Raw genomic sequence first — 25,285 nt, 5'->3', positions numbered from 1 at the left:
TTGGCTGAGGCTGTCCGGGGCCAGGGTCTGCGCGCGGCAGTCCGAGACCCCGCAGCTCCGCCCCAACGCGAGTACGTGGGGAGCAGGAGAAGACCGGGTGCTTGAGGAGTGAGCTTCTGCGCCTGGGAAGCCCCGTCGGGGGCCATGGGGGGACAGGTGAGGCTGCCGCCCGGAGAGCCCTGCCGAGAAGGTGAGTGTCTGCTCCGGGCCGGAGGACTTGGCGTCCGGGTGGCGATGAGACCCGGCGGGCGGTCGCGGGTACTTGTGGAGTCTAGAAAGGGAAACGCCGACTCTTAACGTACTCGTTCATGCATTTATTCATTCACTCAGCTGGTCAACAGATATTTATTGGTGCCAACAATATGCCAGACTCTATGGGAATGCCTGAGTCGAACAAGAAATACGTGGCTTCCCACTCCCACTCCAGAAGACGGGTCCACGTAAATTATGGAGAGCTGAATGTCTTGACGGGGTGTTCAGGGTGTTGTGGGGACTCCCAAGTTTCACCCGAGAAAGACGCTTCCACTGACTCAGACTCACTTCCAGAGTCCGTGGTCGACGTCATCCCGCCGGCAGAGGGCGCGGCCGTGGACCCGGCTGACGTCCCGTCTTGCGCCCAGCGCGGGCTTGGCGAAGCTCGAGCAAGGTGGAGGGTCATGCGCCCTGGACACCCCCGGGGAAGGACGCTGGGCTCGGCTGAGCTGCCCACCTCTCTCCTCTTTCTTTGAGAGGTGAAAACGCCTCCAACCTCAGTAGCCTCGCGTCTGACTTGCTGCAGAGTCACTTGGCTGCTTAAGGCGAGACCGGAACTGGGCGCGATCTTTGTAGGTTTCTCACTGCTCTGCGGCCTGGGTTTCTGCCCCAACCCTCGTCGGGTAAAGTCTTAGGGCGCCGCCCCTTGCACTTTGCTCGTGGGCTTTCTACAACTTCAGTACCGAAGGCACATGTAAGTCGGGATGAAACTAAGAACCTGGGGACCAGGCGGGCGGGGAGGGGCGCTGGCGGACGGTTTGAAATCACAGTTTTCAGTTTGTACAGAGTCCAGAGGAAAGCTGATTTCTGATTTACCCAGTAAGGATGTAAAGAGGGAGGGGGCAATGAGAGGCGTGGCAAGAACTCTGCCTTCCCAAAACTGCGGGCAAATCCCCAGAGTTTCTCTTCCCTTGGCTCTCCCAGCTTATTCCTTGCTGTGGAGAGGTATTGTTTGTTTTAAGTTAGAAGTCAGAACGGTGCCAGGAAGAGAAAGAACGAACACAAAGAGTAAAATGCCTGAACAGTTCACAAACTATTAGAAAGTTGTGGTTTTGGAAGTGTTTGAAAGTGGTTACGAAGGCAGTGGGATCTAGAATTATTTCCTAGATAGTCAATCTTTGTCTAAAGAATTCCTAAACCAGTAAATCAGACTGTTAATAACACGTCCACTGATACTAACACGTCCACCCTTGTTTACCCAGGGATCTGTAAGGAGAATGTGTGAATTACCCTGCCTGTTTGAACTTAGGAATGAATTTCTGCTTTGCTCATATATTTAGTTCCAACAAGAAATGTTCAAGCTCCATGTTTAATTGTTGTTTTTTAGTCATTAAGTCCTGTAAGACTATTTGTGACTCCATGGACTGTAGCCCACCAGGCTCCTCTGTCCATGGAATTCTCCAGGCAAGAATACTGGAGTGGGTTGCCATTTCCTTCTCCAGAGGATCTTCCCGATCCAGGGATAGAACTCGAGTCTCCTGCTTTGGCAGGCGGATTCTTTACCACTGAACCACCAAGGAAGGCCTCCATGTTTAATACCAAGGGTTAACTGTGGTAATTAATTGTGTGGGACTCTGGTGGCATCACGAACTCAATGGACATGAGTTTGAGCAACCTCGGGGAGATGGTGAAGGACAGGGAAACTTGGCATGCTGCAGTCCATGAGATCACAGAGAGTCGGACACACGACTGAGCCCATGACTGAACCACGACTAGGGGAAAAGACTTGAGAGAAATCAGAATTGTTATCAGTGAAACTTACCTGGTGACTCAGTGGTGAAGAATCTGCCTGTAATGCAGAAAATGCAGATGACTCCAATTCGATTCCTGGATCAGGAAGATTGCCTGGAGGAGGGAATGGCAACCCACTCCAGTCCTTTTGCTTGGAGAATCCCATGGACAGAGGATCCTGGTGGGCTGCAGTCTAGGAGGTTGCAAAGAATGCAACATGACTGAAGCGACTGAGCACACAGGCAGTCTTCTCAGCCATGACATCCTCCTTAAGTCTTTCTTTGTCTGTAAATTGAGAATAATTCCTACAGTTTAGAGTTTGAGGAGTAGATGCAGGTGGGATTACATATGAAGCAAACACTTCAGAGTCTGACCTGACATGGAGTAAAGGATCAATTTTTCATTTGTTCATTTATTCAAATGACATTGACCTAGGTCCCATGTGTCAGACATTGACCTAGGTTCTATTAATAGAACAGAGAGATTTGCAAGACAGTCTGGGCCTAGAGGCCCAAATAATTGAATAAGTCTTCATAATTAGGAATCAAACAAAGTACAAAATTATTTGAGACTTTGTTTTTTTGTAGGTGCCCATCTGCAGTCTCTGGCCTCTTGGATGCAATGGTATATGTTAATGATTCTGAGATTTTACTCTTAAAAAAAACATATCATAAACATTTCTCAAAATTCCACCAAATGAATATAGCTTTTATTAGCAGGGCAAGCTGTATTTTCTATATAAAATATAGCTTCTTTTATATTACACTAAAATAGATTTTCTCCAGATTTCTACAAGAAAGTTAAAAGAATAGGTTTTTTTTTTTTCAAGTTTAAGTGCTCTAGGTGCTGAAATTTAAGTGCTCTAAGCTAGTAAAAATTCTTCACTAAAGGTTGTTCAGAAAACAATATGTTATTAATTGCAGCAGGTTATGTAGGAAATCTGATGATCAACAGTCCTCATAGAGTATTTGGCTTCCAAACATACTGATAGTGGGATGATCTTGTTTAGATATACAAATTTTTAACTTTTAAAAAAGTCAACAGTATCTGCTCAATTTTATTTGGATTAATTGAAATATTGGGCTTCTTACCCAGTCCTATCACAGTTTATTTCCAAACTTCCAGTTTATAGCAAAATTATTTCTCATTCTTATTTCTGCTCCAAATTTTCTCTCCATTTCTGCTCCAAATTATTTCTCATTCCTATTCTACCCTCCTTATTCTAGTCTTTTTGTTAGTTTTCTCAATAAAATTGTCAGTTTGCATGAGAACAGAGACCTGTTTACCTGCCTTGTTGATCACGGTCTCCCACATTCCTAGAAGAGGCCTGGCACACAGAAAGTATAATAAGAATTTAAGTGTTGATGAATGGTTACCTAACATGGGGCTTTGTATGGAAGTTTGGGCTTCCCAGGTGGCGCTAGTGGTAAAGAACCTGCCTGCCAATACAGGAGACACAGGAGATGCGAGTTCAATCCCTGGGTCTGGAAGATCCCCTGGAGAAGGAAATGGCAACCCATTCTAGTATTCTTGACTGAAGAATCCCATGAACAGAGGAGCTTGGTTGGCTACAGTCCACTGGGTCACAAAGAGTTGGACACAACTGAAGTGACTTAGCACACATATGGTAGTTTGTTGAGTAAATAAATGAAATAGATCTGTGGATATACAATGTTGTTACAAAGCCATAATTAAGCTGTAAGAGGACATTTGTTTGGTTGGCAGTGTTAAATTGTACAGTGGAAAGTGAGAAATTAGGTTGGAAAGGCAGAGAAGCTTTCTAAGGAGGTGAGAGTTCAGTAAGAGGAGTCAGTTATACCAGCCACTACTAGGACAAAGTAACAAGTGAAGACTGCTTACTTAAAAGCGTCTAAGGTCAGAAGAAATTAAGCCTATTAAAGAAAGAAGGGAGAAAATTAGGAAATGAGGTTACAGAGATACATGGAGGCAGGATTCTATAGGCCATTTTAGACTGTGGTGGGGATTTTGGATTTTTTCTGAATGGAAAGGGACGCCATTGTACAATTCTGGAAGGAGAAGTGACACAAAAGGATGGACTTAACTAAAGGATTATTTCACCCGAGCTTATGTCTTACTACTCTTTGACCTCATCTCATACCATCTCTCTTCTCTCATCAGCCAACCTGGCTTAAAGTTCCTTTCACCCCCCTTAAGCAAATTCCCACATCTGGGTGTTTGCATTTACTTTTAGCACAGAGTTTTTTCTAGTCAATGCTCTCTTAAAAAATACTCCTTTATGCTGCTTTTACTCCTTTCCATGGCAGTCAACATATTCTGTAGTTTTTAGGTCACTTGTTTATTTTCCCCCATTAGAATGACTGTAGTAGAGCAGGAATTTTACTTTACTCACAGTTGTAACCCCAACTTCCAGAAAATGCCTGACAGGTGGTAGATACTCATTAAAAATATATCGAATCAGAGAATGAAAGGTGTTGTTTCAGAGAATGAGTGAGAGAGAGTAATGCAACATAATGTCAGAGGTGAGCAAGCTTCAGAACATGTAAAGCTCTTTAAAAATTAGAAATTTAAATTTTGTTATAACTGCCATGAAAAATCATGGGGAATTAAGCAGGGGAGTGTTGTAATCTGATTCACAATGGCTGATATTTGGAGAATAAATTGTAGGAGACATTAGAGATTTCATTCATTCTTTCCTTTGCTAATATAAACAGGCAAGTGTATCAGTCAGCTAGGGCTTTGCCTGGTGGCTCAGCAGTAAAGAATCTGGCTGCAAGGCAGGAGATGTGGGTTTGATCCCTGGGTCGGGAAGATCCCCTGGAGAAGAAAATGGTAATCCACTCCAGTATTCTTGCCGAGGAAATCCCATGGACAGAGGCACCTAGCTGGCTACAGTCTGTGGGGTTGCAAGAGTCAGACACAACTTAGCGATTAAACCACCAAACCACCACCACCAGTCAGCTATTGCTGTATTACACACAACCCAGACTCCAGGGTGCTCAGGCTTCTGTTGTTGCAGCTCCCAGGCTCCAGAGTACAGGATCAATGTTGTGGTGCACAGGCTTAGTTGCTTCGAAGTATGTAGGATCTTCCGGGAACAGGGATCCACCTGTGTCTCCTACATTGGCAGGCAGATTCTTTACCACTGAGCCACCAAGGGAGCCCTAAATTATTCTTTATAGACAAATTCAGACTTGAAAAAACTATTCAAAGCATTTCATCTTTGTATAAACAACAATAAATGTTAACTGACTTTATTTATTTGTACTTTTTGTTCTTATGTTTCTGAAATAGAATTTAGTCTGGGAATTGGATTATTTGGCCTTGATTTTGGCTGTTACATGGCTTTGCCAAGTCACTTAATATCTTGGCATCAGTTTCTTTAAGATATCTTCCAGATACAAGTGCCTATGAATTTAGAGCTGGTCCATCAGCAATATTTATGAACTACCAGAATTATAAGTAAATTACTCTGGGAATGAAGATAACTTATTATCAAACCCAAAAGCATTGAAGGGATCTTTAGACTCATTGAGTCAAACTCCCTCATTTTAGAGATGAAGAAACTGAAGTCAAGAGTGATGATTCAATTTTCCCAACATTATAGATGATTAGTAATGGAGTTTAAGGTGGGAAAAGGCATATAATCCTATAGAAAATTTGACTTTGTTGTTAAATTTTTAAGTGTATATAAGAAGACATTTATACCTGTACCTAGAAGATACATCTTAAGTTGAATCATATGAAACTATGAAACTGCTATTTTTTTGTTGGGTCAAAAATTGTCAAATAGCATCAACTTCATTTGGTTTAACATAATTGAGAACATTAGCAGTACTGTTTGTTAAAAACAAAAAACACTGCAAATTACCCAAATGTCCACAAACTATAAAATAGAAAAATTCCTGGTGAGATAGTCATAAAGTGGAATTCTATAGAAAGTAGGGAAAAAAGCAAACCTTACAGTCAGAGCATCAAGAGTGATAAATCTCAAAAGCAAGCAAACCACCAAAGAATGCATACTGTATGGTTACATGTTTAGAAAGTAAAAAGGAGAAAATGAAACAATTTATTATTTAAAGATATCATCTTATAGGGGAAATTTCCTTTTCTTTCTTTTTTTTTTTTTTGCCATTCCCCATGGCATGTAGGATCTTAGTTCCCTGAGCAGGGATTGAACCCATGTCCCCTGCAGTGGAAGCTCCAAGTCTTAACCAGTGGACTAGCAGGGAAGTCCCAGGAAACCATTTTTTTTTTTTTGAAGCAAGGAGTATTAGACAGAAAATCAGATTAGTTGTTACCTCTGAGGGACAGTGTTTTACTTCTTAAATTAGGTGGTTGATACGTTGGTGTATATTATTTTTTTCTTAATAACTGACACATATTTCCTAAATGTTATTCAATATTTAAAACAATATATCATAACATTAAAGAAATGATACATGCTCTTTGCTGACAGGAGTATAAATTGGTATAGACACTTGAAAGGGCTATTGGCAGTGTCTATTAAAATGAAAAAGAAGGAATGTAATAGATTTTCTGTGTTAGATAAAGTTTGGATTAAACTCCTGGAGAATTACTTTGCTTACTATAATCTTAAGAAGCTACCTCAATTTTGAGATCTCTAATTGCTCAGAAACCTCCAGTGTCCCTGCCCACATACTCTGCTTCCTCCATCCCTCCCCTCCTGCCCTAGCACTCCATACCCACCTACCCACCAGTCACTTCCTCATTCGTTCATATCTGCCGTGGCCTCCCTCTTTCATATGCTCCCCAAACATAAAATAATTTAAGTTCTAAGGTCAGTAACTAGACAAGATTTTATTATTTTTCCTGCCATAAAACTTACAACATTAATGTTCATTTACAATGAGAACTTACAAAAGGCAACAAACATTATTTGCGTTCCCTTATCATCCTCTGCCCCCACCCCCCTAAAATGTTGGAAATGTTTTGCTGTGTAAACAGTTCAGAAAGAGTATTGTTTCACTGGAATGAGGTCCACCCACACTGTTTCCAGAGTTAAAGTTTTGGAATGGTTATGTTAACTACATAGTAAATGATACTGATGCAGCCATGGAATTTTCTGTCCAGTTCAGTCAGATGTTTTCACAAAAATTCATGTAATCAAAATTCTTACTACTAAAAATTACTTTGGTAGTAATTGGGGGTTAGATGAGATGAACAGTGTCCAGGACTAGATTGCTTGCGGCTAGCTTATGTGAAAATTTGCAGCAGTTCTTACTAAAACAACCAGCCTGAAAAATTCCTCAGTTACGGTAAACTATCCCTGAAGTAATATAATTCTCCTTGGAATATTTAGAAGTTTTGTCTCAGGATTTATCCTGTATCTCTGAATCAAAGTTGGTTCATTTTCAAATTACAGAGATAAATGAAATAATAACCATGAAAAAACTGAATTCAATTATTTTACCTTTTGCTAGTCTTGAACTTTATAGTTGTTCCTCAACTGTATGTGTGGTAAAGCTCACAGAACTAATGCTGCTTTTAGGGCTTCCCAGGTGGTGCTAGTGGTAATGAACCTGCCTGCCAGTGCATGAGACAAAAGATGTGCAGGTTCGATCCCTGGGTTGGGAAGATCCACTGTAGGAGGACATGGCAACTCGCTCCAGTATTCTTGCCTGGAGAATCCCATGGACAGAGGAGCCTGGTGGGCTACAGTCCATACAGTTGCAAAGAGTTGGACATGACTGAAGCAACTTAGCACTCATGCACACACGCATACTGCTTTGCCCCAGAGGCACAGATCCCACTGTTAAAGTTTTGTTTCTAAGACAACATTTAGTCAAACTATTTTTGTTGTTTACATGCTTTCTTAAGATTTTTGAGATGTAAAGCTGACTTTATTTCACTGAATCCTAAAATTGTAGTTAATTCGTCTTTGCCCATTTTTGTTCAGGGTAAGTCATGCTAGGAAAATATGCCTTTCAAATGGAAAAAAAGTTGAAAAGATAGAAAACCTAGTCACAGGGTCACTGTGTTGGCAGCTTTTCAAGTGGAGAATCGATTATAAAAAATCTCTTAAACAGTATAAAATGTTTTCATTCTGTGTTTTAGTATTTAGCTCCCCCCTCCCCAAAAAAAGGCAGTTATAATAATGGGTCTGGTTCAGTGGATTTACATGCTTATTTGAATCCTCTTCAAGGGGAAAAAAAAGGCCTACTGATATTTAATTCATTTTTCTATTAGAGTCTGTTTTATTAAGGAGGAAGTGAATTAGACTTGAAAAATTATTCTCTATGGGGAAAATGGTCTAGAAAACTAGACCCACTTTTAAACAGATTATCTGAAATGCACATCAAGTGGATTAGCTCAGTTTCCTGTAACGTGGTGATTTCTAGTCTGGTGGGCGTGCTGTGCCCTTCCCTATTTTCGGGCATTATACACACACTGCATGATGCTTTCTGGGAAACACACTGATGGCGTGAAGGAGAGAAGTGGATGTGCGGGGTAGGGAGCTGTAATGAACTGCTGAGCCCAAGCCAGTGCACACAGCTCTTTGATGTTCCAGCAGGCTGCTGTTGGCTGAAGCAAAGAACCAAGTATTGCTAGACTTTCCATTCAATAAGAGGAATCCAGACTTTGTTGTGAAGTCTGTCATGCTTAGATGATGACAGCTAAAGCACTTTGAAAACACTGTGAAGAACTTGTGTGTGTGAGACCAGCGGAACGTGTCTGCCAACCCATGGATCACATGCTGGGGACTGCCCATCAGGCAGTAAAAAAAAGTGTGTCAGTAGAGAAAGAAAGTTTCTATTTCTTGGAGAAAGAAAGAAAATGTTAATGCATCTCCCTTTCGTTGGTTGACGTCTCCGTCTTTCCCTTTTTCCAGGCTATGTGCTGTCCCTGAGCTGTCCGAATGCCTCCCAGGCTTGGTGTGAGATCACACATGTGTCACAGCTGCTGGCCTCTCCTGTCCTCTACATGGACCTGAATTCCAGCATAACCAACCTGAGCGTTTCTACAGAGAACAAATACAGCCTTTATATAGGCCTGGTACTGGCAATAAGTTCCAGTATTTTTATTGGCTCCAGTTTCATCTTGAAAAAAAAGGGCCTCTTGCAACTGGCCAAAAAGGGTGTCACTAGAGCTGGTAAGAGATAGATGCAACTAACGAATTCAAATTTCTAATTGCAGAGATAATCCTATTGTAAGACTGTGGTGCTATGAGAATTTCAGAGAATTTCACTGTGTCTGTCTTGCCCCTGTCTCTGTTCTCAGCAGTTTCCAGGATTGAACCAGTTGTGTCTCCTTTAGGGTGAAACTAAAACTCAAGAAGTTTAGAGTGTGGAATGAGTTCTTCTTTCATAGCCTTGTTGTTCAGTCCCTAAGTCATGTTTGACTCTTTGTGACCATATGGACTGCAGCATGCCAGGCTTCCCTGTCCTTCACTGTCTCCAGGAGTTTGCTCAAACTCACACCCATTGAGTCAGTGATGCCATTCAACTATCTCATCCTCTGTCACCTCCTTCTCCTCCTTACTCTGAGGTTTCAGGATTTAAAGTCAGATCAGGCTAAACACATCAGGGGGTTTTCTTTGCACTCAGAGTAAAATCCAAACATCCTTCCACAATCTCTGACCTCACCTCCTGCCTAAAGTGTCCCATGCTACCTCTCCAGCTTCATCTTCTGCTACCCTGTCTGCTGCCTGCTTTTCTCTGGCTCTTGGAATTTACCAAGTTCTTTCCTACCTCAAGAGACAGGGGTTCAATCCCTGGGTCGGGAAGATCCCCTAGAGTAGGAAATGGCAACCCACCCCAGTATTCTTGCCTGGAGAATCCCATGGACAGAGGAGCCTGGCGGGCTACAGTCCATGGGGTCAACAAAGAATCAGACATGACTGAGCACAGCATGGCTGGGACAGCTTCCCACCTCAAGGTCTTTTCCTTTGCCTGCAACTCTCTTCTCCCTGCCCATCATTTGGTGACTCATCCTTCAGACTTCAACTAAAATATAATCACTCCAGAAAGGCCTTCTTGACCATCCTCTTTGGGAAGGTCTCACTCACCTCCACCCCTGCTATTATTGCACCAAGGGTTTCCTTCAATGTCCCTGGAATAATTTGTCATTGTACATTTATTGTTTATTTACTTGTCAACAGGCTTGTTTATTGATACTAGATTCACAAAAGCAGGAACCTCACCTAACATAGAGGTCAGTACCCAATAAGTATTGTCAAGTCAATAAATGGATGGCAGTAGAATCAGGTTACTATTTGCAGTGACATTTCAGAAGCTGTTAGCTCGGCTTGACTGTCCTTCATTAGCTATGAATTTTCTATTCATTCTTATCAAGAATAATGTCTTTAAAAAAGCTAAATATTGTTCTAAGATCCAAGGAGGATAATAAATAGTTATGAATTGTGCAAACAAGTTTATAGAAGAGTACTATTGAGGGAACACTGATTCAAATAGTTTAGCATTAAAAAAGATAGACAAAATGAAAGATAATTGAAAAATCAAATAAGTCCATGCAGCAGTTTATTACACAATTTTTAAAGTGGCATTTCAGTCCACTACAGAAAGGATGAATAATTCAATCAAAAGTATAGAGACAACTGGCAAAAACTAGAGGAGAAAAATTTAAGAGTTCTACTTTATACCACTTTTCACAGTAGATTTCACATAGTTTAAGTTAAATTTAAAATAATTTTTTTAATCCTAAAAGAAAGTCTTCCTAAGCATAAAGATAAAGGAAGAAACAATTCTGTATGAAGAAAGAAATTATCTGGATTGACCAAAAAAAATAATCCTACTTGAAAACACCTTTAACTGAAACTGAAAAGGAAATGACATGTGGGGGAGAAAATTTCAATATATATGACAAAGGGTAGTTAGGATCCACCATATATAAAGAGTGACTATAGTTGATAATCCCGGGAGAAGGAAATGGTAACCCACTCCATTATTCTTGCCTGGAGAATCCCAGGGACAGAGGACCCTGGCAGGCTACAGTCCATGGGGTCTCAAAAAAGTCAGACATGACTTAGGTGTGACTAAACAACAACAACAGTTGATAAGAAAAAGATTAGTACCTAACAGGAAAAGTCAAAGCACATAAACAAGGAACTCACAGAATAATTGTAAGTGGCCAATAAACATACTTAAGTAAATGTTAATTCACTAGTACCCAAAGAGATATCAACTATGTAACAATGGGCTCTGGGTTGTTGCCTACTATTTTAACAAGATTTTGTTTTTCTTTAAAAAGTAATGCCCTATGCTGCTAAGGGAATTTGAGAAATAAATAGCTTTCTCAAACATTGCTGGAAGCAATATAAATGGGTACAAACTTTCCTGAGAGAAATTTGGGAAAGCTTAAAATGTTACCATCTTAAAATCTAATAATTCTGCTTCTGGGAATTTATCTTAAGAAGTGAATGAAACTACAGTAATCAAAACAGCATCATATTGGCACAAAAACAGACATATAGATCAATGGAATAGAGATAACCCACACATCTACAGTCAATTATTCTATTATAAAGCAAGCAAGACTATATAATGGAGAAAAGACAGTTTCTTCAACACATGGTATTGGGATAACTGGACAGCTACATGTAAATCAAGGAAATTAGAACATTCCCTCACACCATATACAAAAGTAAACTCAAAATGGTTTAAAGACCTAAATATAAGATGTGACACCATAAAACTCCTAGAGAACATAGGCAAAACATTCTTAGACATAAATCATAGCAATATTTTTATATCAGTCTCCCAAGGCAAAAGAAATAAAAGCAAAAATAAACAAATAGGACCTAATCAAACTTAAAGCTTTTGCATAGCAAGGGAAACCATTAACAAAACAAAAAAGACAACCTATGTAATGGGAGAAAGTATTTGCAAACAGTGTGACCAACAAGGAGTTAATATCCAAAATATACAAATAGCTCATACAACTTAATATCAAAACAAACAACCCAATCAAAAAATGGCAGAACACTTACATTTTTCCAAAGAAGACATTCATATGACCTATAGACTCATGAAAAGATGTTCAGTATCACTAATTACCAGGGAAATGCAAGTCAAAACTATAGTGAGGTGTTCTCTCACCATGATCAGAATGGCCATCATTAAAAAGTCCACAGACAAATGATTGGAGACAGTGTGGAGAAAAGGGAACCTTCCTATACTGTTGGTGGGAAGGTAAATTGATATAGCCACTATGGAAAACAGATTGGAGGTTTCTTAGAACACTAAAATTAGAGTTACCATATGATCCAGCAATCCCATTCTTGGGCATATATTCAAAAAGACAAAAACTCTAATTTGAAAAGACATACCCCAGTGTTCAAAGCAGCGCTATTTATAAGAGCCAAAGCATTTAAACAACCCAGGTGCCCATCAACAGATGATTGGTTTAAGAATATGGGATATATAAATATAATGGAATATTACCCAATCATAAAAATGAATTAAATCTTGCCATTTACACCAACATAGATGCGCCTAGAGAATATAATACTAAGTCAAACAGAGAAAGACAAATATATATTACTTATATGTGGAATCTACAAAATAATGCAAATGAATATATATATATATATATATATATATAAAAGAGACCCAGACTCACAGACATAGAAAACAAACTTATGGTTACCAAAGGGAAGGGGATACATTAGGATAAATTAGAACTATGAGATTAAGAGATACAAACTACTGTACATAAAGTAGATGAGCAGCAAATATTTACTGTATAGCATATGGAGCTACGTTCAGTATCTTGTAGTAACCTATAGTGGAAGTTAATCTGAAATCTATAATATGTAAATGGATCACTTTGCTGTATACCTGGAACTGACACAATATTGTAAATCAAGTATATTTCAATTTAAAAAAAAAAACACATCCAACATAACCATTATGGTCTATAAAGTAAAACAGTAAAAAAAAAAAAAAAGAGTGAATGAGAATTCAACCTAGATTTACATATCTGGATGTTTATAATATTTAAGGGTTTTATATAATGATAAGAAAAAACTAGGAACTATATATACTTACATATATGTATATATATGTACACTCTATGTTTGAGTGTCTGTATGGTCTCATACACGTTAATAATAATATACCAGACTTTGGAATGTTCAATTATTAATTAAGGGCTGAGAAAGTATTTCTGATACTAAGTTTTTTAAAAACAGCATATGAAATCATATTTTAATATTCCAATTTAGTTATTTGCAAATTTTGTAATGAGAAAATCATAAATAAGTGGTTAATTCATGTGGTTAAGGTCAAAAATTACAAGAGTGGGAAGATAATTCTCTGAGTATCTTAGGAAAGGTTTTTGTCCTTTTCAGTAGGCTACACACAAATAGATTCAAGGGATTAGATCTGATAGACAGAGCTCCTGAAGAACTATGGACAGAGGTTCATAACATTGTACAGGAGGTGTGATCAAAACCAACCCCAAGAAAAATAAATGCAAAAAGGTAAAAGGGCTAACTGAAGAGGTCTTACAAATAGCTGAGAAAAAAAGAGAACTGAAAGGCAAAGGAGAAAAAGAAAGATATATCCATCTGAATGCAGAGTTCCAAAGAATAGCAAGGAGAGATAAGAAAACCTTCCTAAGTGAACAGTGCAAGGAAATAGAGGAAAACAATAGAATGGGAAAGACTAGAGATCTCCTCAAGAAAATTAGAGATACCAAGGAAACATTTCATGCAAAGATGGGCACAATAAAGGACAGAAATGATATGGACCTAACAGAAGCAGAAGATATTAAGAAGAGGTGGCAAGAATACACAGAAGAATGATACAAAGAAAGATCTTAATGACCCAGATAACCAGGATGGTGTGATCACTCACCTAGAGTCACACATCCTGGAATGTGAAGTCAAGTGGGTCTAAGGAAGCATCACTACAACCAAAGCTAGTGGAAGTGATAGAATTCCATCTGAGCTATTTCAAATCCTAAAAGATGATTCTATGAAAGTGCTGTATTCAATATCCCAGCAAATATGGAAAAATGGCCACAAGACTGGAAAAGGTCAGTTTTCATTCCAATCCCAAAGAATGCTCAAACTACAGCACAATTGCACTCATCTCACACGCTAGTAAAGTAATGCTCGAAATTCTCCAAGCCAGGCTTCAGCTATACGTGAACCATGAACTTCCAGATGTAATCCTCAAAATTCTTTAAACCAGGCCTACGATACATGAACCCAGACCTTCCAGATGTTCAAACTGGATTTAGAAAAGGCAGAGGAACCAGAGATCAAATCGCTAACGTCAGTTGGATCATAGAAAAAACAAGAGAATTCCAGAAAAACATCTGCTTCATTGACCATACGGAAGCCTTTGACTGTGTGGATCACAACAAGCTGTGGAAAATTCTTAAAAAGATGGGAATACCAGACCACCTTACCTGCCTCCTGAGAAACCTGTGTGCAGGTCAAGAAGCAACAGTTAGAACCAGACATGGAACAACAGACTGGTTCCAAATTGAGAAAGGAGCACATCAAGTGTGTATATTGTCACCCTGCTTGTTTAACTTATATGCAGAGTACATCATGGGAAATGCTGGGCTGGATAAAGCACAAGCATTCCAGCACAAGCTGGAATCAAGATAGCCAGGAAGTATCAATAACCTCGGATATGCAGATGACACCGCCTTTATGGCAGAAAGCGAAGAGGAACTAAAGAGCCTCTTGATGAAAGTGAAAGAGGAGATTGAAAAAGCTGGCTTGAAATTCAACATTCAGAAAACTAAGATCATGGCATCCGGTCCCATCACTTCATGGCAAATAGATGGAGAAATAATGGAAACAGTGACAGACTTTATTTTCTTGATTTTCTCCAAAATCACTGCAGATGGTGACTGTAGCCATAAAATTAAAAGATGCTTGCTCCTTGGAAGAAAAGCTGTGACAAACCTAGACAGCATATAAAACAGCAGAGACATTACTTTGCTGACAAGGTCCATATAGTTAAAGCTATGGTTCTTCCAGTAGTCATGTATGGATTTGAGAGTTGGACCATAAAGAAGGCCGAACACCGAAGAATTGATGCTTTTGAGCTGTGGTGTTGTTGAAAACTCTTGAGAGTCCCTTGGACTGCAAAGAGATCCAACCAGTCCATCCTAAAGGAAATCAGTCCTGAATATTCATTAGAAGGACTGATGCTGAAGTCCAATATTTTGGCCACCTGATGCGAAGAACTGACTCATTGCAAAGAAAAGACCCTGATTCTGGGAAAGTTTGAAGGCAGGAGGAGAAGGGGACAACAGAGGATGAGATGGTTGGATGGCATCACTGACTCAGTGAACATGAGGAGTTTGTGCAAGCTCCGGGAGTTGGTGAAGGACAGGGAAGCCTGGCGTGCTGCAGTCCATGGGGTCGCAAAGAGTCAGACACGACTGAGCGACTGAACAACAACTGACACAAATTCAGTTTCATGGTGCCAAAAGGTAGAGAATAAGTAGAGTCCAGCTGGCTAACACTGGTTGTTCTCTCATTGACTATCCAAAATTTCAAAAGCTCTTATCTCAACCATCTTCTTTCCTTTAATGTCTTCATTAGGTACCAATCTAATATTTATTGGGTTCTGTCTTTAACTGTGGCCAAAATAAAGTATTTAGGGCTTATAATACTCTCTATCTACACCTCTGAATGGCATAAATAGTTTAGACAAAGAATGTCCCCTTCCATATCAGTAAACAAAGGATACTGCTGACATCGAGGCATTAGCGACTGCCCCCACCCACAGTCAGTGCAGCCTGAGGGGATTCAGGGTGGAGAGCACTGGACACTGGCCCTAAATACTGAAGGTGCGTACCAAAGGAATGATTCCAGTGAGCCAGACTCCTGCATCTTCCCATACAAATAAAAGTGCTAAATTCATTTTCTTAAATTAACACTAATCTTTTGATGTTCCAACTATCTTTCTGTTTTTGTTTTTTTGTTTTTTTTGCAAAACTCCTATATATCCTGGCTCCTCCCTTTCCTATTCAGAGCAGGCCCTCAGAACTATCTGAGAGGCTGCCTCCCAGACTTAAGTCCTCAGCAAATCCACCAAATAAAACATAATTCTCAAAAAAAAAACAAAAAAAAAAACCACATAATTCTCAGTTTTTAGGTTTGCATTTTTTTTTGTTGACAATAATAGACCTCATGACTAATTTTCCTGCAAATGAAGAAAACTTACTTTCTGTAGAAATCAAAGGCAACATAAAGAAAACTTTAGGAGATCTCTAGAAATGACTGAGTAAGTAAGTTAAAGATGAGATATACTGAGTAGGCCCTAAGTGTTGCTTTTTCCAACCATATTCCGGTACCTTTTATAGAAGTTAATTCCCCAAACCCTCTTCTTCCACTTTAGAACTTAATTTCTATTTTCATCATTTTCCTAGGACAAGGTGGACATTCTTACCTCAAGGAATGGCTCTGGTGGGCAGGATTACTCTCAAGTGAGTCCATAATGCCAAGAATAGTGTTTGCTTGCAAAATGATGAATAAATTACATGCAGTTGTTCAAATCGATCAATTTATCCGACTGGTAAGGCTGTCAGTTAAGTCTGGAAGTTTTTGTGTGGGCATAATGTCTTATATATAAAGTAAGTCCTGTGAATTTAGAATTAATTTTTACTCTGGCTTCCTCCCACCCCTGTGTTCTCAATGCTGTGTTGGAATGCTAGGGAAAACTTACCATTTGAAATGTTATGTTTTATCACAAACTTCTCCTTCTCTTGTATTTTATTCCCCATAATAATTGATGAAAATGCGTCCCTCTTACATTTCCCCGGCTCCTAATTCTATATGTGACTATTCTAGATGCAAAGAGTGGGTAACTTTCCTAGCAAGGACCAAAACGTGGATAAAGGAAAGTCCCCTTGGGCTGCTTAGTTCTGAACAAATAGAGAGGAGATGAAAGTTGTCAGCATTCTCCCTCCTCCTAGACTTGCCTGGAGGATTAAATGAGACTCTGTATGAGGTAAAAGCATTTTTATTAATATGATGTCCTGAGAGAAGGCAGTGTTATCTCTCAGGCACTTTTGCAGATTTATATCTCCCTCCTAACTCCTCTGAACTTTCTCAAATTCCAAGCCTTAAACTTCCAGAGAAAGGACCTCATAAATTTTAGTTTCACACACTCGCCAGCCATCTCCCTCTGCAGCCAGAAGCCTTTAAACTTCCATCAATTTTCCTGTACCAAGTAAAACATTTCAGTATTTTTGAGATCCTCTTAAAAGAAAGAATTGGATAACTTTTTCTTAAACAAATGGTGGTATCTAAAAGGCTTGTTACTGCAAAACTGGGTTTCACCTCTCGGCGGGTGTCAAAAGACACAACCAAACCATAGATAAGAAAAAGGAAGAATTTATTACTTGGAGCAGGTAAGGAGAATTCTGGCGCTCTTTCCCAAAGCACTATCTCCCCAAACAGCAAATTGGGAATGTTTCAAGCTCAAAGTATGTGCATATTCATAGAGGGCTTGAGCAGAGGAGAATTCAACATAAAAATGGGACGAAGGTTGATAAAATCCAAGCTAAAGCTTCTGTCTAGTTGATAGAAGTCATGAGGGTTGGGCAAATTCAACATCATCCCTTAGGTTCAAGTGGATCTAGTGGTGGAGGGGATTTAAATTCTGCAAAATAGCTCAAGAAAGTACTTTAGGCTAACCTTTCCACTGAACCAGAATTGGGAGTCTTTACAACCAATTTATCATCTTTGCTTTTGTTACTTTTCTTGCCCGATAACAGTTTGTCCTTTGGTTCCTTTAAGATCATTAATTACTGAGGCCTGTTCATGGGCAAGCACTGTGGCCAGGCTTAGAGCACACGATAGCTTAGGCCTAAAATGGCTTCTCTTACGTCAAAAAGCTGTATCTGGTTCTTTCCCTCTGGGAAACCCATACCCTATCTGCTTACAAGATGGTGAACAAAAATAATTTAAATTTATATAGCTTTTTTTTTTCAATTTTTAGGCTGTTTTCACATTTGTTTTCTTACTTCATTTGAGCAACTGTTGTCAGGGACTATACTGGGAAGATTCCAAATAAATACTTGGATGATTCTCTTTCCTTTACTCTCTTTCTCATATCTTCCTACCTTCTACCTATGCAATAGAAAGTAGAAGAATATTATATGGCTACATTTGTAATTGTATTCTCACCATGCACATGGTTTCTACAAGTATTGAAGAGAGAAAAGCATTGTCTTCAACATTAGAGATTTTTACCTAGAGACAAACATACAGTACTTCATGAGGTCAGTATTTTCCTGGAAAGCTATCATGATAAAAATATAAATAATGAGGTATTCAAAAAAGCTTATGTTGATGAAAAATTAACTAGTCAATCTAAAAAAGAAATGGAAAATTTTATTCAAGCCAAATTGAGAATTATAACCTGAGAACAGCCTCTCAGCAAACTATTCTGCCCATTAGAGATCAAAGCACAGTTGTATAAGTTTTTCTAGACAGGAGGCTGTACGTTAAATGATGTATTATGAACACTTTACACCATCCAGAGATGCATTTACAAAGAAGGTAGTGGGCCCTTCAAGATTAAGGAGGAGGGATATCTGCTAAGGAGGTCTGGTTAACGCACAGACACACTAAAGGGGAGAGGGGAGGCCCAAATGGCAAAAAAAAATTGTGTTTACATTTTTCTTGTCTTGCCGTAAAATATGAATTTTATTTCATTGCTTACAATTCCAAGAAAACTACCACTGTTGCTGTTATGCACAATCTCCTAATTGTTCCATTCTGTATGATTCTATTTGTTTTACGATGTTTCAAAGCTGATTACTCTTGCAGATCTGGCTGGGGATGGGGTAGGGACGGGGAGTGGAGTAGATAGCAGCCAGAGGGAAAAAGTGTACTGGTGTCTTTTATCTGTTCCAGAAGCTCTCTCAACAAGAAGTATATGCTTGTCATAGTTGCGGTGTGAAATACTACATTCTATGGGCAAGCATTCAATTGTGACCCAGCAGGAGAATAATCTGCTCTCAATACAAGAACCCAACTCTTAGAGGGATTTTCCATTGCTCTCAAAGTCAATTGCATCCCCCTATCTCATGGAAGTCTGGAGTTGCTCAGATAAGAAAAGGCTTCCAGGAGCACATTGTTAGGACTTCAGCTACTAAGATACTGTTAGTTGCTTGTAGATCCCCTGCAATCCAGGGGTGCCTGACTACACAGGCCTGTGGGTATCTCTTCCTATCCCCTGCCTGGACTGTACACCTCTAGAAAGCATTCTAATTTTACAGGTTGCTTTATTGTTAATTTGCCCAACAGTAGGTATTCTTGAGCAAACAATAATTCTCTGCTCACTTCAAATCCTACCTCTACCAGATTTCATCAGAGTGACCAACTATGTTTCTGGTACTAAGGTTAACTAAAATCTTTATTGAAGGTCTTTTAAAATAGATATTTCCCTGTCACCACTTTTTGCATTAGTGAGTTAGCATCATCAGGTAATTATGGTTTATCTGCAACCTTTTAATACCAAACTTTCCCCACCTTCCCTAAAAGAAGTTAAATTATTCCTTTTCATTAGATATGAGTGTCTTCAGGATAAAAGACTACTGGTTTTGCATGTGTCAGTTGTTGAATACATGTGCCTATCCTTTATATTAACACTGCTGCTTGCTTTCCAGTGGGAGCAGGAGAGGTTGTGAATTTTGCAGCTTATGCTTTTGCTCCTGCCACTCTGGTCACCTCACTGGGCGCGCTGAGTGTTCTTGTAAGGTACGTGAGCAGTAAGGAACTTGGCTTCTGTAGAGATTTTAATACCATGATTCACATAACCCACAAGAAATAGATTACTAAGCATATCTCAAAGCAAAATTTTGAAAATCACAAAAATAATTTGAGAAGATTTCACAATAAATAGCAGTAGAAATAAGAAACGGAGTGTCTTCCTGCCAAACTTAAGGCAATTGTGTGTTTTCTTTGTGATGATCCAATGAAGCCAAGCAGTTTTTCCCCTCTCACCTGAACAAATTGCCACAACCCTCTTAATGCTTTCTGTTGTCCTAGTGGTTAATGACCATAGTTATCAGAGGATTTTAAAAAGCATGATGTTTGGGTTAAATTTCAGCTGTTATTAAAACTCTTGCATTGCTGCTGAATACTTCTGTTTGGAGACATCTTAGGTTCTTTTAGTCCTGTAAGCAGGAGTCATTTTCCTGTCAATAGAAAGTGGATCTAATATATCTGAGTTGACCATTATGATACCAAATGAATGTGTCCCATGAGCCCATGAACTGTTTTATTTTGTAACTAAGCAACTGTTGTGTTTGTTGTCTTTTCCTTTTATCTCCATTATCAACCTCTAGAAGAAGGTTTATGACTAGGCCTACCCACTGGTGGGAGTGCCAGGGCATAAGGAGAAGGGACCACAGCCGACCTAGTGGTTGAACAGCAGGATGGCATAATCTGTGTCCATCGTAGTGCCAATCTAGAACTTCCTGAGGCCATAGCAACCAAAGTAGTGGGAGCGTTGGATAGGTGAAAGTATCAGGGCAATAGCAGCTGGTAAGGAAATATTTTAGTATTCTGACAACCCATTTGGTTGTACTTGTGTGTACCAACTAAACACTAGTCCTGAAGAGCAGAGTTAATTCTTCTTTAGGCTTATATCTTTCTTTGAAGCCTTCATGCGCATGCATGTTCTAAATGTATCATGCCAGTAAGATGTAAAAATATCTTCTACTTTGACTTTACAAGAGAAGGTGGGGAAATTGAAAACAAATTGTGTGGGACCTCTTAGAAGGTCATGGGAAATTTTCAGGTGTACAGAATGCCTATTATAATGTTTTAGATATAAAAGCAATTAAGCAGATTTGATTAATCATCTTTCCTGAGTTTTAAAGTTAGTCAGAGTACAAATGTAGAAAATAAACTTACGGTCACCAGACGGTGAAGGGGGAGGAAGGAATAAATTGGAAGACTGGAATTGACATATACACACTACTATATATAAAATAGACAACTAATAAGAAGCCCCTGTATAGAACAGGGAACTCTACTCAATACTCTGTAATGGCCTATATGGGAAAGAATCTAAAGAGTGGGTATTTGCATATGTATAACTGATTCACTGTGCTGTATTCCTGAAACTAACAGAACATTGTAAATCAACTATACTCCCATGAAATTTTTTTAAAATAGCAAACTACCAATGATTTTTAAAATGTTAATCTTAAAGTTTGACAAATGGTAGAAATTTTTCTAAATACAAATTTAGTAATATATAACAAACTTCACACACACATAAATAAAGCAAGCAAGCTAACGGGGGTTTTCAGTGTCACGTGGCATATTCCAGTCAGTTGACAGAGATACAGACTGGCGCACACCACAGCGTGACAGCCGAGCTGCTGTGGAATCCAAAGGCAATTGAATAAGAGTGATTTTTTTTCCTTCTTCCCACAGTGCAATATTGTCTTCCTACTTTTTAAATGAGCAATTGAACATTCATGGGAAAATAGGCTGTATATTAAGTATATTGGGATCAACTGTGATGGTTATCCATGCCCCACAAGAAGAGAAAGTTGCTACTCTGCATGAAATGGAAATGAAATTGAGAGACCCAGGTCTGTAATTCAACCAAAAGAGACACTCAAATTCTGCTCCACTTTCTCTCCTCATCACATGAGTTTGTATTAATATTGTAATATGCTTCCTGCAAGCCCGTCTGTGGGTTGAGATATAGTAGGGTTTGACTGAGTAGTACAAGCCTTCTGAAAAGGTGCCACAACTTATTTTTGTGTCCGTGCTTCGCTTCCACAGAATGAAGGGAAGAGATGGGAATTGGAGAGGGGAAAGGCTTATATTCCAACCCAAACTTTGACATCTTCCTCATTCTGAAAATAAAGTCAATCAGGCAATACCTGCTTTACCTTATAGTGTTATCTGTGAGGTTCAAATATGTCTGTGAAAGTCCATTGTGAGATATCAAAAGCCATGCAGTAACATGTTGTTGCTGTTCCTGTTTTTAATTTAATCATGGTTCTCTTTCTAAAACACTTATGCTCCTAAACTCATGACTAACAAGATTTCACAAAGACCTGACCCTATTGGCATTTTCTGAAGCCTAATTCTTTTCTCCTTCTAACAGGATTTATCTGCTTTGCTGTGATCATAACTGTGATCTCCTTGGTACTAATTTTGATTGTGGCACCCAAGAAAGGACAGACCAATATATTGGTCTACATATCAATCTGTTCATTGATTGGAGCATTTTCAGTTTCCTCCGTCAAGGGCCTGGGCATTGCCATTAAGGAACTACTGGAATGGAAGCCCGTTTATAAGCATCCTCTGGTCTTCGTTTTGTTGGCTGTACTTGTGCTTTCGGTGACGACACAGATCAACTATCTCAACAAGGCGCTGGACACCTTTAATACATCTCTTGTGACTCCCATTTATTACGTGTTGTTCACATCCATGGTAGTGACTTGCTCTGCCATCTTATTTCAAGAATGGTATGGCATGAATGCTGGAGATGTCATCGGGACTTTGAGTGGGTTCTTCACCATCATCAATGGCATCTTCCTTCTACATGCTTTTAAAAACATTGACATTACCTGGAGTGACCTGACATCCACTACTCGGAAAGAAGTCCTCTCTGCGAATGGCAGTGAAGACAAATACGTCTTACTAGAGAACACAGACTATTCAGTCCCAGGATTCGATGATGACATTACCTTGTATAGCAGGACTAGTCAAAATCCCTAGAAACCTGGACTTTAACCACCAGAAGACACTTGGAGAGGAGAAGGAATACCTGATTCTTGAAAGAAATATTAGGAAAGCTGGCATTTTTAAAGTTCTAACTAATAATGTAGACATGAGGCCAAATAAAAATGCCTGCACTTTTGGCCATCACATTTGAAAAATCAAAGTTTTGGTCCTTCTCCAGAAGACTTCTGCTGTTTTTCATTTCTGCAAACTTGAAATACTGCCTAAGCATGAAAGAAGTCAAAGAATTAGATAACTCTCAGAACAATCTCTTTCTTCTGGTCACAGTGTGTTTGACTTTGCCAGGTGGCTCTTGATTTCTTTGGCTGCTATTCTTAGTCTCTCAGTAATTCATAGGTACACTCAACTGTATACTGATAAGCAGAATATCAGTCATCACTCTCTAATGAGTCATAATTTCAAATTATTAAGACTGAGAAGCGAGATCACTGATGCTTCCCCTCACCCTACAGCTTCCTTCTTTCTAAGTAGCTGAAGGGAAGGTGTTAAAGAACATGCACATGCTCGGCGGTATGCTACATGTGCCCATGAAGGGCTTATAAGCTGTGATTTATTGATACATCATAGAGGTTTATTAACAATTAAAATGGGAGAATGGAAGAGAGAAATACTTAATTACCTTAGGTAAATGAAACTATTTTTCCTTTTCACAAAAACAAATACACATGATTATGTTCATGGATTCTTTTAATTCAGACCTGAACAACATAGGACACAATTGAGTTTCTGAAGAAGTACAAGTGATTTCGGCTGTGGAGTTCTTTATATTCATTTTGTTCTCTACTTTTATTATTATTATCCCAAATGTCATTTTTCTTTTTGATGTAGAGCCTTTCAAAGAGTAAGTACATTGTTTTAGCATTATATTGTACACTTAAATTTTTCTCAAAGGTTTAATCCCCAAAGGGTGGGTTTTCCACAAACTAGAAACAAGTAGAAAAATCTTTATGAAAGACCTGAATGAGTTATCATAATTGTCCTCTTGAAATCTGGCATTTTCACCTTTATTAAGGAAATTATAATTGGTTACTAACATTTTTTAAAATATGCATATCCTACCACAATAAGTGGTAGATTGTCTTTTTCTGTTGAATTTCATCCTGGCCATGCTTTCCATACATTTTATTGTAATTATCTGGGGAGAATAGGAAGGTGGGTTAACTTCTTAGAAAACAAAATACTAAGACCTCAGGGACTAGTACAGGGAAATATATTTTCATGTTAAAGCCTGCATAAAATTTTCTTATCTCACTCCAAGTGCATGGGAGAAGTAACAATTTTGGTGGTCTTTACTGTTTATGGGTAGATTACTCATCACTCATTGATTTAATGGAAAAGAAATTAGCTATATTATTTCTAGACCAAAGGTATTTCTCTCAAAAAAAATTCTAACCCCAAAATTATGACATTAAAAACAAACAAACAAAAAAACCTTCAGTTTGACTGGATTTTTCTCCTCTAATGTCAAATGTTATTAGTTTTATTTGTTTGTAATCTAGCTGAAGTCTATCCTGGGTAATAGTAGTAGACTCTTTTCTTCAGAATTCCATTAACGTGACTTGAGCATTTCCACAGTTTTGTTGAACTATGACTGACGTCCACAGTGATGACCTGAGATGATTGCAAAGTTCTAAAGTGCTTGTATAGTCTCTTTGGCATAGGGCTTCCCAGATGGCGCTAGTGGTAAAAAACCAGCCTGCTAATGCAGGAGACAGGAGAAACACAGGTTCAATCCCTGGGTTGGGAAGATCCCCTGGAGAAGGGCATGACAACCCACTCTAGTATTCTTGCCTGGAGAATCCTATGGACAGAAGGGCCTGGCAGTCTGCAGTCCATGGGGTTGCAGAATTGGACACGACTGAAGTGACTTAGCACACAGGCAGTGTTGAGTGCAATTCAGTGCCTTCCACATTTTTGAAAATTGATAATCCATGGAAGATGCATGGGTTGATACCTCAGGTCAAATATATGTTTACTCTGTTGATTGCTGTCTCATCTAAATTGTATATCAGATACATAAGTTATGAACACAAGCTTGTAGAAAACGTGGTTTCTAAAAAGGTAGTGGTTGAAAGTTGTAGAAATTCATTTAAAGTTTTTCTTTTTTTCTGTTGAAAACTGTTGCTTTCTCCAGGACACCTTCTTAGTGAGCAGATTCATAGCATCCAACCTGAGGCCAAGGTAGTCCTCCACTTAACTGAATCTTGGTCTCAGGTATTTCCTCAGTGTCACCTGTTACAAAGCTTTGCCCTTGGCATATTGTGCCCAGCTTGAAGGTCCCTGGAATACAAGAAACCATGTGTACCCTGGGATGGATAATGAACTGGTGTTGACACATATGCCCAGGAGAAAGTCTCAGAAAGATCTAATGAGTTGAAACATATTGAGAAACAATAAAACATTTGAAAAACTCTAAAAATCTCTGGTGGGCATATGCATTGAAAAACCAAAATGCTGCAAATCCAAAACCCAGAATACTTTTTCCCAAATAGGAAGATGTTGTCCAAGGAGGAACAAAATGCTGGATCCCTATATTCAGACTAACTGTGTTAGTCTTAACTGGTACTTTCAAATGTATATATTTTT

General features: G+C 39.0%; 1 protein-coding gene across 2 annotated transcripts; it reads left to right on the top strand.

Annotated features, from left to right (window-relative positions):
• Window positions 1-20: 20 nt before the first annotated feature.
• NIPAL1 (NIPA like domain containing 1) lies at window positions 21-24,683 on the top strand. Of its 2 annotated transcripts, none has more exons than XM_043438654.1 (6): window positions 21-190; window positions 8,816-9,076; window positions 16,345-16,401; window positions 19,594-19,684; window positions 21,374-21,534; window positions 22,059-24,683. In XM_043438654.1, the coding sequence occupies exons 1-6, from the start codon at window positions 145-147 to the stop codon at window positions 22,673-22,675; spliced, it is 1,233 nt and encodes a 410-aa protein (XP_043294589.1). In that variant the 5' UTR covers window positions 21-144; the 3' UTR covers window positions 22,676-24,683. The 2 variants fall into 2 exon arrangements, with proteins under 2 accessions (XP_043294589.1, XP_043294590.1); XM_043438655.1 differs by lacking the exon at window positions 21-190 and adding an exon at window positions 648-946.
• Window positions 24,684-25,285: the final 602 nt, after the last annotated feature.

Source organism: Cervus canadensis, chromosome 19 (assembly GCF_019320065.1).
Source record: "Cervus canadensis isolate Bull #8, Minnesota chromosome 19, ASM1932006v1, whole genome shotgun sequence".
Taxonomy (NCBI): Eukaryota; Metazoa; Chordata; class Mammalia; order Artiodactyla; family Cervidae; genus Cervus; species Cervus canadensis.
Note: the sequence above shows the minus strand (reverse complement) of the source record. Positions and strands in the feature narration are given on the sequence as shown.